The sequence below is a fragment of the Corvus hawaiiensis genome, chromosome 1 (assembly GCF_020740725.1).
Source record: "Corvus hawaiiensis isolate bCorHaw1 chromosome 1, bCorHaw1.pri.cur, whole genome shotgun sequence".
In the NCBI taxonomy this organism is placed as follows: Eukaryota; Metazoa; Chordata; class Aves; order Passeriformes; family Corvidae; genus Corvus; species Corvus hawaiiensis.
Window position 1 is genome coordinate 24,858,962 of NC_063213.1, and position 15,788 is coordinate 24,874,749.

Genomic DNA, 15,788 nt, shown 5'->3' on the forward strand with positions numbered 1-15,788 from the left:
TGTTGGCAGGTCATGTCCAGCCTCTCCTTCACCAGCACCCCCAAGTCCTTCTCAGCAGGGCTGCTCTTGATCTGTTCATTCCCCAGCCTTTACTGATAACTGGGGATTGCCCTGACCCAGGTGCAGCACTTTGTGCTTTTGTCATGTTGAACCTCATGAGATTCCTGTGGGCCCACTTCTCAAGCTTGTCCAGGTCGCTTGGGATGTGTCCTGGGTTGCAGTGTATTCTATTACTATCCTCATGAGCTGTTGAAATCAGGCGGGGCAGTGTTTCCTTGCCTCCTCCCCACAGACTATCTTTCTGTTAATGGCCCATCATTGTCCTGCCGCATGACTCAGAGATAACTCCCTCCGGACTATCTTCTGTTAATGAGCCTAATCAACACTTGGCCTCATGACTCATCACCCCATTGTGAGATGCTCCACCCAGAGGGAGGAACCAAGCATCCCATTGTGGATATAATCTGAAACTCTGAACACCAGAGACAACCCCTTTTCCACTGGATTTCCAGAGGACAGGAGCTACACAGCCACCACTGGACTTTCTGAGGAAGAGCAGACCCTTTTTCTACAGGATCACTGCTTCAGAGGACTGCAGCCACCATTTTACCAGACTGCTACCACCACCCTGCCTAACAGGGACTCAGGTTGTATCTTGACTCTGTCAGTTTGAAACAGTGTTTTCTTTTAGTTTGGTTTTTTTTTTCCTTTTCTTTAATTTCCCCATTAAATTGTTATTCTGACTTGGTGTCTCCCACTGGTTTGTTTTTCAAACTAGTACATATTTTGGCATCCAGTCCTTCAGGGGCGTAAATTGCGTCACTCACCTTGGTGGCATTTGCAAATTTGCTGAGGGTACAATGTATCCCTTTGACTGTATAATTAATGAAGATATTAAATAACAGTGGTTGCAATACAGACCCCTGAGGGACACCACTTGTCACTGATGTCCATCAGGACTCTGAGCCTTTGGCCACTACTCTTTGGATGTGACTTTTCAACCAATTTCTTACCCGCCTAATAGTCCACCCAGCTCTCTGATTTAGAGAGCAGGATGTTGAGGGTGACCATGTCAAAGTCTTTACCGAAGTCCAGGTAAATAATATCTGCAGCCTTTCCCTTGTCCCCTTACGTAGTCACTCCATCATAGAAAGCCACTAGGTTGGTCGGGTGGAACTTGTCCTTGGTGAAGCTGTGCTGGCTGTCCCACATCACCTCCTTGTCCTCCATGTGCCTTAGCATAACTTCTAGAAGGGTCCGTTTCATGATGTTCTCAGATACAGAGGTGAGACAATATAGAAGTTGTATCTGAAGGTACTATGGTTTTCTATGTATTTTAATAGAAATACAGGCTGGAATTTAGCTTTGGAGGATCCCTTTTACTTTGAATTTTTGTATATGATTGTGTAAGCATGTCAGAGAGAATTTCAGCCGATGTTAGCTCCTTATTATTACACTTGGACTTTTATTTTGCAGTTTCTTGTCTTGGGAGACAGATCAGTTAGTAAAATTTACCACTCTGGAATTTTCTTCATCATGTAGAAGCTGACAGCAAGAATAGGAATCTTATTGATGTAAAAAGTCCTGTTGAATTATTCATATTTTGGAGGTGCTCTTAAATATCCAAGTTCTGTTTTTTCATTTTTTTCTTCATTCTTAATAGATTATTTGGAAAATGCTTTCAAAATATTACTTCCACAGTTACATCTCAAATCCTGGTTACACTTCTTGGAGGCCATATTCAAAGGTCAATCTGACTGTAATTCATCCATTCATTTTATGTACCGCATCTTATAACCAAAGAAACAGTGGTCTTTAAAAATAGACTATACTTTTTAGAGGCAAGCTGTGTGAGTTTTGCAAAACCTGTTTTTACTAAATTTTAGCTGTTCATCTGACTTCAAGTTTTAGAATATACAAAAGAAAACTTAAAACAGCTAATAAAATGGGTTGTTTCAAATAAGGTTTACGTGTAATTATAGGATTGCATTCTGTTTTCCAATCAAAATGTGTGAAACTTAAGTAGTCTATATTGAATGACCGCTGTTTACGTTATCATGTAAAATCATGGTTTATGATTGTACTGCTCTTTATTAGTGATAGAAAATAAACTGGCAAAATGCTGGGAAAACTGAAAGTGTTGTAGAAAGTAAAATGGACAACTTTACATTTGCAGTTCTTTGCACAGGGATACATATGCTGAAAAAAATAGAATGTTTGCAGTCCAGATTCTTTCATATGGATAAGTCTAATGTTGGTACTTACTAGGGTCTGCAGTCCTAATGATAGAATAGTTCAACTGGAAGGGACCTACAATGGTCATTGAATCCAGACCTGACCACAAATTGAAGCATATTAAGAGTGTTGTCCAATTGCCTCTTGGACACTGGCAGACATGGGGTATTGACCACCTGTCTGAAAAGCCTGTTCCAGGTTTTGACCACACTCTCAGCAAAGAAATACCTCCTTCACCTTGAGTCTGAACACCTCCCCACCCCCCCTGTGCCCCCCCCTCCTTGGGGGACACAGCTTTGAACCATTCCCACATGTCCTGGTACTGGGAAGAAGAGATCAGCACCTGCCTCTCTACTTCTTTTTCTCTTGAGTTAAGATTGATTCTTAACTCAGTCTTGCGCTGTTTTGAAGACCAGACTTCTATCTGGTCTTCTCATTCTGTTGTCTCAAAATCAGGTTAGTATTTCAGTTTAAAAAAACACAAACTATTTGTATTTGCCATTTGTATCTAGTTTATTTATAGCATATAATACTGTATAGAGTAGCACATAATATATAATATACTGTATTAATAATATATACTATCTTGTAATGTAACATTGTAATAATATATATGGATATAGCAAATATAGATAATAGTAAGTTATATACTATATAGATAATAGTAAATTATGTATATTATATAGATAATATATAATATAGTTTTTGCAAAGACAAAAAACCCCAAAGTGATTTCAACTGCTCTTTAAAAGCTGAAGTATGAATTAGGTTATGTGGTTAAAACATCCTTAAATGTAATTTTAAATTCTTAATTTTTATTAAGGTTAAAGCTTCACTTCCACAAAGTCATGTATTTTTTTCTTTGGCCAGCAACTTTCACATAGCAGCTATGACCATTCCTAGAGGTTTAAAAAACACGTATTTCATTTGAAAGCAAATTTAATTCGCTGGGGAAAAAAAGTATGTTAATGCCTTGAAATATTCTGGTTTCTTCTTCCCTTGAAAATGTTAATTTCCAATCTTTATTGAAAAAATAGTTAGTAGTTTGGGGACCTAGATAACATTAGTCTTTTGGAGAGTCTCTTGGCCTATGTACTAGTTTGAAAACAAACCAGTGGGAGACACCAAGTCAGAATAACAATTTAATGGAAATTAAAGAAAAGGGAAAAAAAACTAAAAGAAAACACTGTTTCAAACTGACAGAGTCAAGATACAACCTGAGTCCCTGTTAGGCAGGGTGGTGGTAGCAGTCTGGTAAAATGGTGGCTGCAGTCCTCTGAAGCAGTGATCCTGTAGAAAAAGGGTCTGCTCTTCCTCAGAAAGTCCAGTGGTGGCTGTGTAGCTCCTGTCCTCTGGAAATCCAGTGGAAAAGGGGTTGTCTCTGGTGTTCAGAGTTTCAGATTATATCCACAATGGGATGCTTGGTTCCTCCCTCTGGGTGGAGCATCTCACAATGGGGTGATGAGTCATGAGGCCAGGTGTTGATTAGGCTCATTAACAGAAGATAGTCCGGAGGGAGTTATCTCTGAGTCATGCGGCAGGACAATGATGGGCCATTAACAGCAAGATAGTCTGTGGGGAGGAGGCAAGGAAACACTGCCCCACCTGATTTCAACAGCTCATGAGGATGGTAATAGAATACACTGCAACCCAGGACAGCCTATGTCACGGCCTAAGTGCTTGATTATTGTTTTGAAATGTTGTGAACCAGGAATAAACTGCACTCGGCCCTACCATGTGAGGTAACCTACCCAACCAGTAAAACGGCCAGTACTTCAATGAGATTTTAGAAACTACTTTTTTACATTATTGCGTAAGACTTCACCAATCTGCCACAGCCAATTAAACTATTCCTGATATTCACCTAATAATTTCTGTTGCAGGCAGGCACTACTGGCACAATTTTACAGGAAACTGAGCAACACAGGATTTCTCTTTCTTTTGTCTAGAGACACAGAAATTACAGAAGACCTCTGATGTAGAAGCATGGTTCATGTTGATGGCGTCAGAAAAATAATTCTGCACCGCTGCCCTGGGCAGTCCCTGTATTATTTAATATGTCTATATGTAGAACAGTGTAATCAGAGTTGAGGCAAGTATTTACTACTGCTACTTTTAATTTATATTCAAAGTTTTGTATAATACTAAAATCTCAGATATAGACGTATTTAAAGGACCCCTTTTATTCAGGTTCTTGTATGTATGTAAACATGCTAGGAAAAACTTCAGATATTAAACACTGATTATCGCACTTCCGTCTCTTGTACTGCTTCAAAAGTTTTTCTTCACCTTTTATTTTTGTATTCTTAGCTGTGGGTCATCACAGTCCTTCCGTAAAGATGACTTCTACAAAGCACTGTATGATTCAGTTCTAGTTTCTGGACACTTGTTTGCAGTTGTTCTGTCAAGTGTGGGATTGATTGAACTTCTGGACCTTTGCATGCATGGTAATTTGGTCGAAAAGAAATATTTACTATTTTAAGTTTTATGAATTTTTTTATCTTTTAGGTACATTGAATTTCGGTCCTGATGCTGCTGATTCCATTCCTGGAGAAAGACAAGCTACAGATGTAAACTGGGTGAATAAAGATAGGAAAGACCCTAGCAGTAATCAGAATAGAAGTAATGTACCAATTCCTAGTCTGTCTTCTGAAAGAGGTACAGATTATGAACGCTCTTCCACAAAGCATCATGGCTTTTGTAATCCAGAAAGTCAGTATGGGAATTCTGAAGACTTCCATCAATATTTTGGTATGAGTAAAAGTTTGAAGAATCGCAGCTTGCAAAGCCAGAGATTGCACAGAATGAGAAATGATAGCACATGTGCTAGAAATAAGATAAGGCAAAGTACTACTGATGCTGCTGCAGGTCCAGGAATTTCAGATGCTGCAGTAGTACCTGGTAGAAGAGCACCTCCTAGAGGATACAGTGATTTTCTCTCCTCAGAGAGTGACAGGGAGGTACCTAATGCAGATAGCAGAGGGGCAAAGCCAAAGAAAACACATCTGATGCATACGTCTGGGAGAGGTTTCAGGGAAAAGGGAAAGCCGGCACATGACCGTGAAAAGAGAGTGAGCTCTAAACAGAAAGTAGAGCTGTTTGAAAATGTTCCGTCTTTGGATTTGACACAATCTGACTCTTCAGAATCATCTGTTGGAAAGGCATTCTGTGATGCACCTTTTGGAAGTGGGGATGAGCAAAAAGGCTACAATAATGTAAACAAAAGATATGCCCGGAAGCCTATGTGGAATAAACCTCCAGTAGAAAAGGAGTGTCAGAAAAGACATGATTCTCACCGTAGTAAAAATACAAAAGTAGGTAAGAAGTCTTCTGTTGCATATACTCCAAAAGATAAAAATGAAAGGAAGAAAGAACTCGCTGCTCACAAAAATGATGAAAACTTGACCAGTGAAATCAGACATCAGTTGTCTGAGTCTCTCAGGTTCAATGGAAGAAAGTTCCTGCTAAAGGGGGATCAAGTACCTTCACTTCATTTCAGCTGGACCCAGTACTGGAAAAAGCAAAGTGATGTACCAAAAAACAAAGAAACTCATACAGGTAAGTTTTGTAGACTTGTCCTGGACTCCTATATTAAAGATACGATCTCGAATAATTTAAACAGTCTTCATTTCAGCTACTGCCTTGAGTAGCTGAAGAGGCTTATTATTTCCTATTAAATTGGTACTGGTTTCAGAGGGTAGAATTAAATGTAAATGCATGATTTCTCAGTGGGAACATGTTCTGTAAGTTTACTAGGGGAGGACAGATTTTGTTTAAAAGTTTTTCTGTTTCACTACCAAACTACAAATGATGACGTAGTCGGGTACCATGTTAAAACATGTATGTTGTGGGAGTAAAATTCTGAGCATTCTGAACAATGCGACTTGAGAAGGACAGTGCTAACACTGATTTTTGCAGAATAAGTCTTCTCATGTTTTATGTAGAAATAGGAAAATGCCAGACAGGGAAACAGTATTCTATTCATAACTGAATTTTATGTGCTTTTTTCTGCACCTTTGATACTTTAAAGAACCTTTGAATGAAACAACACACACTTTCAAGATAATATTAGGAGGTAATATAAAAGCTGGTCTTTATTGGAGGCCTCCACGGGCAAATATGGAAAATGTCCACAAAAGCCCCTCCCCCCCCCCCGGGGTGCATACAGTTTTATAAGTTTAGTAAACTAGCATAATTGACAAAAATCACCAATTAGGAGCACAAGTGGTGATACAATTCCTCCCCCCAGTTCAAGCCCCTGCTAAATTATCCCACTTCAGATGGGACTGAACCTTGGTGAAAATGTGTCTACATTCAGCTCTCTACAGAGCTCCAAATATGTGTATAAAGAATACAGAGAATTATATAAAAGAAAAAAGACAAAAATCATCAGGAATCACCTTCTCAGCAGGTAATTAGAAATAGAGGCAATATCTGGATACTGGTTTTGGACGTTTAAGAATAGAAATGTGTACTGTTGACGATGTAAATCAGACCCATGATTTTTGGCTGAGTGAATTTTCTGCTGACTCATACCATTAGTGACTGAAAATATTAAATGGAAATCAGCTGAATCTCTTCAGTGCTATGATACTGGTTTTTGTTTCAACAACTTAGGTAGCTTATTCTTCCTGTTTCGCATAGGCTTAAGCACTTAAGTGTTAAGAGGCTTAAGTATTCAAAAGCAATAAGGAGAAACACCAAGAATTATATTTATTTGGTTTTTTACGAAGCATCTGAACCTTATCTTCTGCAGCACAGTGATAGAGATGGGTAGACTAGTTCCAGTTTGCTTAACTGTGATATCAAATCTGTTGAAGACTTTGTTTCTCAGCATCTCCTCTTTCACAGCTGAGAAAGTAATAGCGTAATCATGAATCATAAGATGCCTCTAGTTGGAAACCTTCTTTTCTTAGGAGGGTCAAGATCTTCCTTGATCCTCTCTAACCTAAATAAATTAACTGTCATGCTCCTGGGTTCTATTTGAATCATAAAATTGAAGATACCTCAGTCTTTTTCCCAGCATTATTTTTAAATGCAAAACATCACATGGAATAAGCAGGAAGATATGTAATAGTCTTTCACAGGGAACTTAGGGAACTTCCCCCTCCAAAATGGTAGTCTTTGCATGCCTTATTTGGAAGCTCTTTTGACAACACTGTCTGCCACTGTTTCCAGGGAACTAGGATTGTGGGTTTTTAACTACTTCTGGGACAGCTACAGTTTCTGAGTATGGTATAGCTTTAATCTTCTGGAGAAAGTAATTATATTTTACATGAGAATCTTCCTTTACAACAGATAATAATTATGGGATAACAAGTAGAAATTGCTGTTAATTCTAAATGTTGTGAGGCTTGATGCAGGAGGGCTAGAAAACAAACTCGAAAATCGTATTGAGGAGGGCAAACAATGTTAACACTTGTAAGTTTCCAGGCAGCCATGGGCTTGCTTGCAGTCACGTGTGGTACAAGCACATTTTGAATTGACAGTAATTTTTTTCTATCGTTTTCATTTTGTATTTCCTTCATTATGAATTTGAACTTTCCCTGTTGTTGCGATCCAGTCTAATCACAGAGGAGCAAAGAGAACTCTCTGGGAATAAAGCCGAATGGACTTGGGTTTGAATGTTCCCAAAAACGAGATTAAAACATGAACAAGGTTAGATGTTGATACCAAAAAATTGATATATTTTATTGAATAGTAAAAGAGGCAAAGAGAAAGGAAAAGAAAGAAAGAAATAGAACAAGGTGGGGGGAGGGCTGGGAGAGTGATAGAGACAGATTAAGTAGAAACATATCACCCCTCCATGGGTCCCAATGATGTCTTCTTGTTCCCCTCCCTCTGGTCTTCTTGGTGGTCAGGGTCCCCTGCTGAAAAGTATAGAACCCAATGGATTAATAATGGGCCAGGTGGGAACACCCAGGTGCCTCCCCTGAGGGGGGCAGGTTTAGCATTGTCCCCTGCAAAACTGAATCTGTTGCATCATGTTGCATCACGTGCAGTGCTCTCTGGTGCAGGGTCTGGGGACCCCTTGATGGGGGGCCTTTCATAGGTCATGACATCCCCTCTGCTGTGTCTCACATGGGTGTCCTGTAGAAGTGGCTTTCCTGGGGTACTGGGCCCCGCAGCTGGGCAAGTCTGCACAACAGAGGATGGGTGTTCGCTGCCTCTGACTAGAGGCTATGCCACACATCCAAAACTTCTCCTCCTCTCCCCTTTGGTGTAGGGTCTGTGCAAGCCTGGCAGCAGATAAACCCGGGACTATAACCTCCACCCTGAAGCTTCTGGACATCCCTGCCATGGATGCATGCTCTTCCAGTCTTATCCATCATTTCCCAGATGCTTTGAACAGTAGTGTCACTTTTCTTATCTCTATCCGTTAGGTGGTTTAACTCACAGTTGAGGGCCTCAGCCCAGGGGCCCCATTCAGGGTACAATGGTCTTCCATGCAGTTTTTGTTATACAATTTTATTATAATAGGCAAAAGTCCTTCATAAAAATGTTTGAGCCATAAACCATAGTAACATTTCAGTCTTTGGCATTTGTATTGATATTTGTATTGTAATCTTAAAATGGTACATTTTTACACTTCACACTTGTAGTTAATATATTTTAAAATCTGTGAACATTTTTAAGGTGTATTTGGTAGCCTTACCTTGGTGGATGAGAGTTAATCTGACAGAAATGAAGCTATGTGGTGCCTTTCTTATGGCTGCACATCTGTTTTCAGGCTGTTCTGACTTTAATGTGGGGTTCTTGCTTTATTTTCGAAGTACTTTTTTGCGTTCTTTCATATGGCTCAAAAGACCCTGTACTTTTGACTGTCATTCCCAGTAATCCTGCTCCTAAAATACTCACTTTATAAAGGGCTTATTCCCATAATCCAGGTCCTTCGCTGTTAATACTTGTTGTGTCATCTCCTTGGAATACTTAAGGATAGGAATTAAATGTAATCTTGGGAGAGATTTCTCTATTTAAGAGCTTTCATCTTTTTTGATTAAAGTGTATGCAAAGATAAATTTCCCATATAAAGTGGTGAGTAAAATCTCAAACTTCTGCCAATCTTAAAACTATTTAATTTAACTAACTAATTAATTCATAAGATCAGAATAATTGCTATTTGTCAAAGTGGAATTTACATTGCCACTTTAATAGGAATCTCATACTCCTTCCTGCTCTGAAGCTAAAGAAATGCCTAGCAAGTATCAAACTGGAATCTTCCAGGAGCAAACTAGCAACTTATTTATAGCCACAGAGGTAAAGTAAGGTCCGTTATAATTTAAATAAAATCTTGGAATTTAATTTGAGTTTTGTTTCTCGGCTAGCTGTTCTTTTATGCACAGGTAATATATTTTATTTGCAGGGTCATTGATTGAACAGCTGACCACAGAGAAGTATGAGTGCATGGTTTGCTGTGAGGTGGTCCGAATAGTAGCCCCAGTGTGGAGCTGTCAGAATTGTTACCATGTATTCCACCTGAATTGCATTAAGAAGTGGGCGCGATCACCAGCTTCACAAGCTGAAGGTTGGTATTGTCTCAAATTTTATTTATATATATATTCTATATTATGTATATGTATTGTATATATAATGTATATTATATATTTTTAAATATATACAATATCCAAATTCATGTGTTTCTTATGCAGTGAAAACTATTTAGAAGTCTTGTTTAAGATAACAATGTGATCCATTTCTGAGGCAAGGCAACAAAGTGTGTTGTTAAAGGGACCCCTGGGGGTGGATTAAAGCAAAACAACCCTAAATAACTGATAAAACAGCAAATTTTGTTGGAGCTGCTTTGAAACCTTACATGGAAAAACACTTAATGGTTCGAGAAGGGGTATTGTAGCCATTCTGAAGTGTGTGATCACCCTAAGAGAGGAAAATTGAAAAGACAAAAACAGAGAAGAAAAGAGAGATCTATCACCACTCATGGCTCATGAGGAGGGGTCTGGGTCCATCAGAGATGGGGGTGTGCATATGCATCAAAAATTGGGGGGTTTATAACCCTGATTCTTCTAGTAAACACCCCAGTACCTGCTCCAGGAGGAGTTCTGGGTATGCACAGTCTTCTTTCTGGAAGGTTCTAGAAGTCAGGCAATGTCCAACAGGGGGCTTGAGCGTATGTGTCTGGGCGTGCCTGGAAAAATTTTCTGCAATAAGGTTCTGAGTTCAGAGTTTTGTGGCTGCATGGTGATGGCTTGTGGTGCAGGAGGGAAATAGGCATTAAAAACCCCACTACTCTGCATCTGTAGTATCTGTTGCTTAACAGCGATTTCTCCTTTAGTTCAAAGTTTCTCTTTTAGTTAAACAAGCTTGTTTAAGACAGAATTTAGCCATAAGGTGCAAATGGTTCACTACAAGCAGTAAGCTGTAAACAAGTTTTAAATCAATTTTTTTGGGGGGTTCTGTGTATGCCTTATATAATCCTCATAACTCAATCCTTTCCAGTGTTCTAGCTGAAACTAATTTCCAGATTTGGATACATAAGATCATTCAATGAAATCAGTGCCTCAAGATGCAAAGCTCTGTGGCTGTGTTTTTACACACCAAGAAATGTCTCATCTCTCATCTGTGCTTTGCTGAGCAGTCAAGCAGAAGACATACTTTATGTGTTAGTTGTCTGCTTTTACTCAACCACTTCTTAGTTTGTTTCTCAGATAAAGTACTTCTGAAATCCATCCCTAATGCCATGCAATGAAAGGAAGTTCGGAGAAGATAGAAAGCTTCAGCCTTTGTCATCAGCTTAAACTGTTTCAGATTCCTTGTATTATACCACTTTTTGAAATTCTTAAATCAGTACATTATGCCCTTTGAGTGCTCTGATGTAAGCTAAGGCTGAATTGCAGCCACTGCTCAGTTCAGTTGTGTGGTGTAGACACACTCTGAAGACGATTATCCTGAAGTAGGCTTTATTTTTTTCTGTACCCTGCTTGTTCAGCATTTGCCATTCTCAGTCTCTGGGCAGACTGAGGAAATACAATGTCACCTACTTCCAAATGTTTGACAGAAGCTTGTACAGACAGTACAGTAAATCTCCTGCAGAAAGGTTTGGTTGCAAAGTTCTTTTTGCAGAAGATGCATAGTCAGACTTCTGGGTAGGGCTGGTGGTGAGCCCCAGTTCTCACTTGGCGAGTTTATTTCAAAGGGGCTTGAGGTACTACTTTACCCTGAGGTGGGCACACGGGAGAAGTGCAACAACATTCTCAGGAGGTTAAAAACCAAACTTTTTTGGAAAACTTTATAAGATCATAAAATTGGCAAGATTTAAAGCAACTCATTCAATCAAAATAAAGCAGTTTACTGAGCATCAACTTAGCAAATTACCCATCTGTCACGATCCGCTAATACAAGCAAGGGTCGTGATGGTTCGTTTATGGATCTGAGAGTGCAAAAGGACACAAGGGCTTTCAGTGTTAATCAGAACAGTGCACCTTTATTAAGTGCCCACAACACAGTAATGCGATGGAGGAGAGAAAGAGAGGGAGAGATAAAGAAAACAAAGTAAAAGAGTAGAGAGGAAGAACGGGGGTGGGAATAGCTACCAACAGATATAGCTACCAAAGTCCTTGTGGTCTTCTGCCAATAGATTCACCTTCTTTCTGTGGGGAGATCTCGTCTCAGTTATTTTAGAAAGTCCCTTTGTACTCCTTTTCAGAAGCGAGGGGCAACTGGCCAAGAGGTGGAGCAAATCTACAGCTGTTGTTCTGGGGCCCGTTGCTTTGGGAAACAGGTACAAGACAGGTGTACAGGACAGGTCATTCCTTTCTGCTTGAGCGCAGTCCTTCCCGCCTGGGCAGCAAGGATGGCGCAGTCCATTGTGACCTGCACTAATTTTCCTCAGGAATGCATACCAGTTCCCAGTGGGCACACCTGCAGGCAACACTTGGCAGACATCCCACCTCAGCCAGGCCAGGACTCCTGTGTTCAATCTCTGTCCTTGGCGATGATCGTGAGGCAGATGAGGGATCTTCAGACCATCTCTTACACCACCCCGTGACTCACGATTGTCATCAAGAGAGCTCCATCAGCACAATTTCATAGTGTTGTTGCGAAGTCTTCAGGACTCATCAATGTTGGTAGCATATCCCGGAAAAGGGTAGAAAAAAATAAGAAAAGAAAAGAGAAGGAAAAGAAAAGGAAAAAGAAGGAATAAGTAATTTTTAATTAAAATACACATGTAATTTTTTAATCAAAATGCACGTCTAACTTCTTACCACATCTTATCTTATTTTAATACTCGTGTAGTTCGTCTCGTGTCAATAACCTTAGGGGTGTTCACAGTGGATGGGATATTGACCAAATCGTGTACATCTATTATAGATGTCAATTGTGTTAACCGTTTCATCATTCTACAATTCATGATGTATAAGATTGCTGATAAAACCAATCAAAACTAAAATCAGGAGAACAATGATGGGATTACACAATTTGTTCGGGACACCTGTAGCAGTAGGTGACTACCCAAAAAGAGTATCCCACCACCCATGTTCAGCATCTTTCTTTACTCTTTCTAGAGCACGATGTATTTCTTTCACATTGTGATGAACAGTTGCCAAGATTTTCTGTCCGTTTTTCTTGATGTTTTCCAAAATTTCAATTAAATCTTGGTGAAGCAACAGTTACTTTACCAAAGTAAGGTTCATCCCAATGGGGGTAGGCAATAATTGGTGGATCAGTGTGTAATTGGACTGTAAAAGGTGATAAGAAGTAAGTGGGGCTAAATATGAAAAATCACATCCTATGATTTTAGTAAAGTTACAAACACAAAAATTTGAATGATTTTTAGTATCTACTACTAAATTTTCTCTAACTACCTTATCACATGCAGTTCTTAAGCATGCACATCCACTGCCTATATACACAAGCATTGTTTCAGGAATCTTGTTAGGATGAATTTCAAAATGACAGATTATTTTGTTCTGTATCCAAACAAATGTCTTGAGCTCTAACTGCATTACTTTCACAGATGAACCCTTGTTGTTCCCGGACAATACAAGTTTCCAAATTAACAGTTTGCCACTTCTCACCAATTTGACAGGTCCATTCTCTATGCTGGAAAGGGTAGAGAATAGCTCCATCATGGTTCAGCCCTAATGCAATGATAGGGAATATCGAATGCATTGAAGCATTACGTATGGTTAGTACAAAGGCTGTGGCTGTGTTTGTGATGGGATTGTAGGTAAAATTCACTAAGTTCCATCAGGATTGGAATTCTCTTTCAAAATCAGTGGCACCGTCCCAGATTATTTTCCGAATTTCAGTAGGAAAAGTGTCTTCTTTGCCTTCTCTTATAATTGAGGCAGCAACTGACTGCATCTGCAACTGAGCCTGGATGCAGCTGAGAGCCAAAGAAACGCTGTTTTGTGTAGCATCGAGCGTGTCAATTATCAATTTGTGGTCATTCACATTTACCTTTTCCCAATTTGGTAATATGTTTGATAACAACCACTGATGAGTTCCCAAGGCTAATAAGGATGACTGCAGTGGTTGTAATTTAGTCAGATCTCTAGTTGTAGCAGCCAATTTATTCATTAGTACTTCTGAATCACTACTATTTAAAATTCCCAGTCCTGTTCCCACAACACTGGTTATGTCTCTTTGCGTTCGTTTCTTAGAAGGGTTCCGCTTTCACAACCAGGTTGTCCACCCCTTGAAGGAAGTTTGCAGAAAAGGTGAACAAGCTGGCTGAATTTCTGAGACATTGTTTTGCATCAGCAATTTGGCTTGTTTAAGGGACCATGCCGGATTAAACAATATTTGTTGTTGGCCTGATTTCCTAATTATATATGGTCCAATTTCAAAAATTCTTGGGTTTAGCATAACCGGTGGTTGGGTGGTATGTATTGCAACATCGACTTTGAGTTCCCCCCAGTATTTTGTGTTGTTTTTACCACTCATGACTTTATGGGAAAATTGTACAGCACTTAAGTTTAGCCAACAATCTTGATTTTGAATTTCACAAAACAAAACACGGCCGTGAGGTCCAATGCTATAACTGTGTATAGGTTCGGAAAAAAATCAGCAATTAATCTACATCGTATTGTAACATCATCACCTCGGGCTACCATAAAGGGAGGGAAAACATTATTCTTCTCATCTAACACAAGGGGGGTATTTATAACATGGTATGTGACTACTACACTCAGTATGGGCTTTGCTACTGCGTTTATTTTGAATTTATAAGTCAAACCTTTCAGACTTGGTGATCTGCTGGGTTATTTCGCCAATTGCATGTTACATAGGTTGGTTTGGTTAAAGTAAAGTTATACCAGCAGTCAGTTAGTTCGTTTTTGCAAAGCTTCGTGATTTCGGCATTGTTGGTACTGGGGTCTAAGGTGTAGTTACCAACATTCTTCTGACAACAGCATAGGGTGAAAGGGGTTTGCTTGTCACACATCCACTGTCGCTGTTATCCCCCCAGAGAACGGCGAAATCGCGACATAGGCAGGTCAGATGATATGGCCAAAGCAGAGCTAAGACCTCATTTAATGAATTTCTCCTCTTTTATAGTGTAGTTCGCAATAAAGAAATTACATGATTGGCTTATTCACTCACCACCTCTCAAGGTGATAGGCTGAGCAGTAAGACACCCATTTCCAAATATTATTCTTACAAGACTGAAAACAATTCTACAGTTTCCACAACAACTTGCAAGTGCAAAAACGGTTTACATTCTTACAAACTGTTATCCATCCCGTTCTCATGAGAACGAAAGCTTCTCACAGAGGAGCTGTGAGATGCTGGATTTCTCTGTTTCTCAGCTAGAGCATGAGAAAGGAAAAACTTCACAAACTACAGAGCTGGAAAATTTCTCTGCTCCTGCCTTTTAGCATCCACACATCTGCTCTGTTGTAGGGCAGAGTTTGTCCATAGTGTTGGGGTACAAATCGCTTTTCCCATCTGGTTTCAGAAAATTTCTGCCGATTGCAATGGTGGAAGCTTTCTCGTAAAGAGATCCTTCTACTTTTCTGCATCCTACCTTAGTTTCTTCACCAATTGTTCCTTTTAGGATTCTAGTCCAATCCTTCAAGTCCCATGCCCATTCACTTGGACGGTATACCTCAGAGTCGTGCAGTACTACAGTGGCTAGGTTCAGGCAATGATCTCTGGGACAGGATCCTAGAGCACTAGTGTACCTAATGGTAGCTTCAGACCATGGCCACTCAGCTGGCTTTTGGCCCTGGCGTTGTGGTAGGATGCAGAAAAGTATCACTAGTCTTATCATGGTTTATGTGGTCTTCTTCATGTCCCTCGGAGTTCTTCTGTGAAAAGTAAACACAACAGAGTCTGCCACCAAAAGGCAGAAAATTAGAATGATGGAATTATGTAGCGTGTATGTATCCGATGCTCTCTCCCTAGGGCATCAGAGGCTACCCATGCATATTTATTCAAAGGGTTTTTTAGCACTAGTGGTACTTCTCCTACAGTAGGGAGGTCTACCAAAACAGGTTGTCCAGGGTAGTGCGCAGGATTCTTAGGATCATTTGGTCCCTGTAGTGAGGGAATTATGCTTGGAGCTGTTGGGCAAAAGGCAGTGATTTTGGGAC

The 15,788-nt window shown here is 39.8% G+C and overlaps 1 protein-coding gene across 8 annotated transcripts in view; it reads left to right on the plus strand.

Annotated features, from left to right (window-relative positions):
* NFX1 (nuclear transcription factor, X-box binding 1) overlaps positions 1-15,788 on the plus strand; it is an 89,074-nt gene that overhangs the window by 4,909 nt on the left and 68,377 nt on the right. For all 8 annotated transcript variants that reach the window (XR_007202217.1, XM_048296887.1, XM_048296865.1 and 5 more), the window contains exons 2-3: positions 4,744-5,793; positions 9,599-9,760. Coding sequence is in view for 7 of the 8 variants with exons in the window: in XM_048296887.1 (XP_048152844.1) it covers positions 4,744-5,793; positions 9,599-9,760 (1,212 nt within the window). In the remaining variant the exon portion in view is untranslated. The remainder of the gene's footprint in view (positions 1-4,743; positions 5,794-9,598; positions 9,761-15,788) is intronic.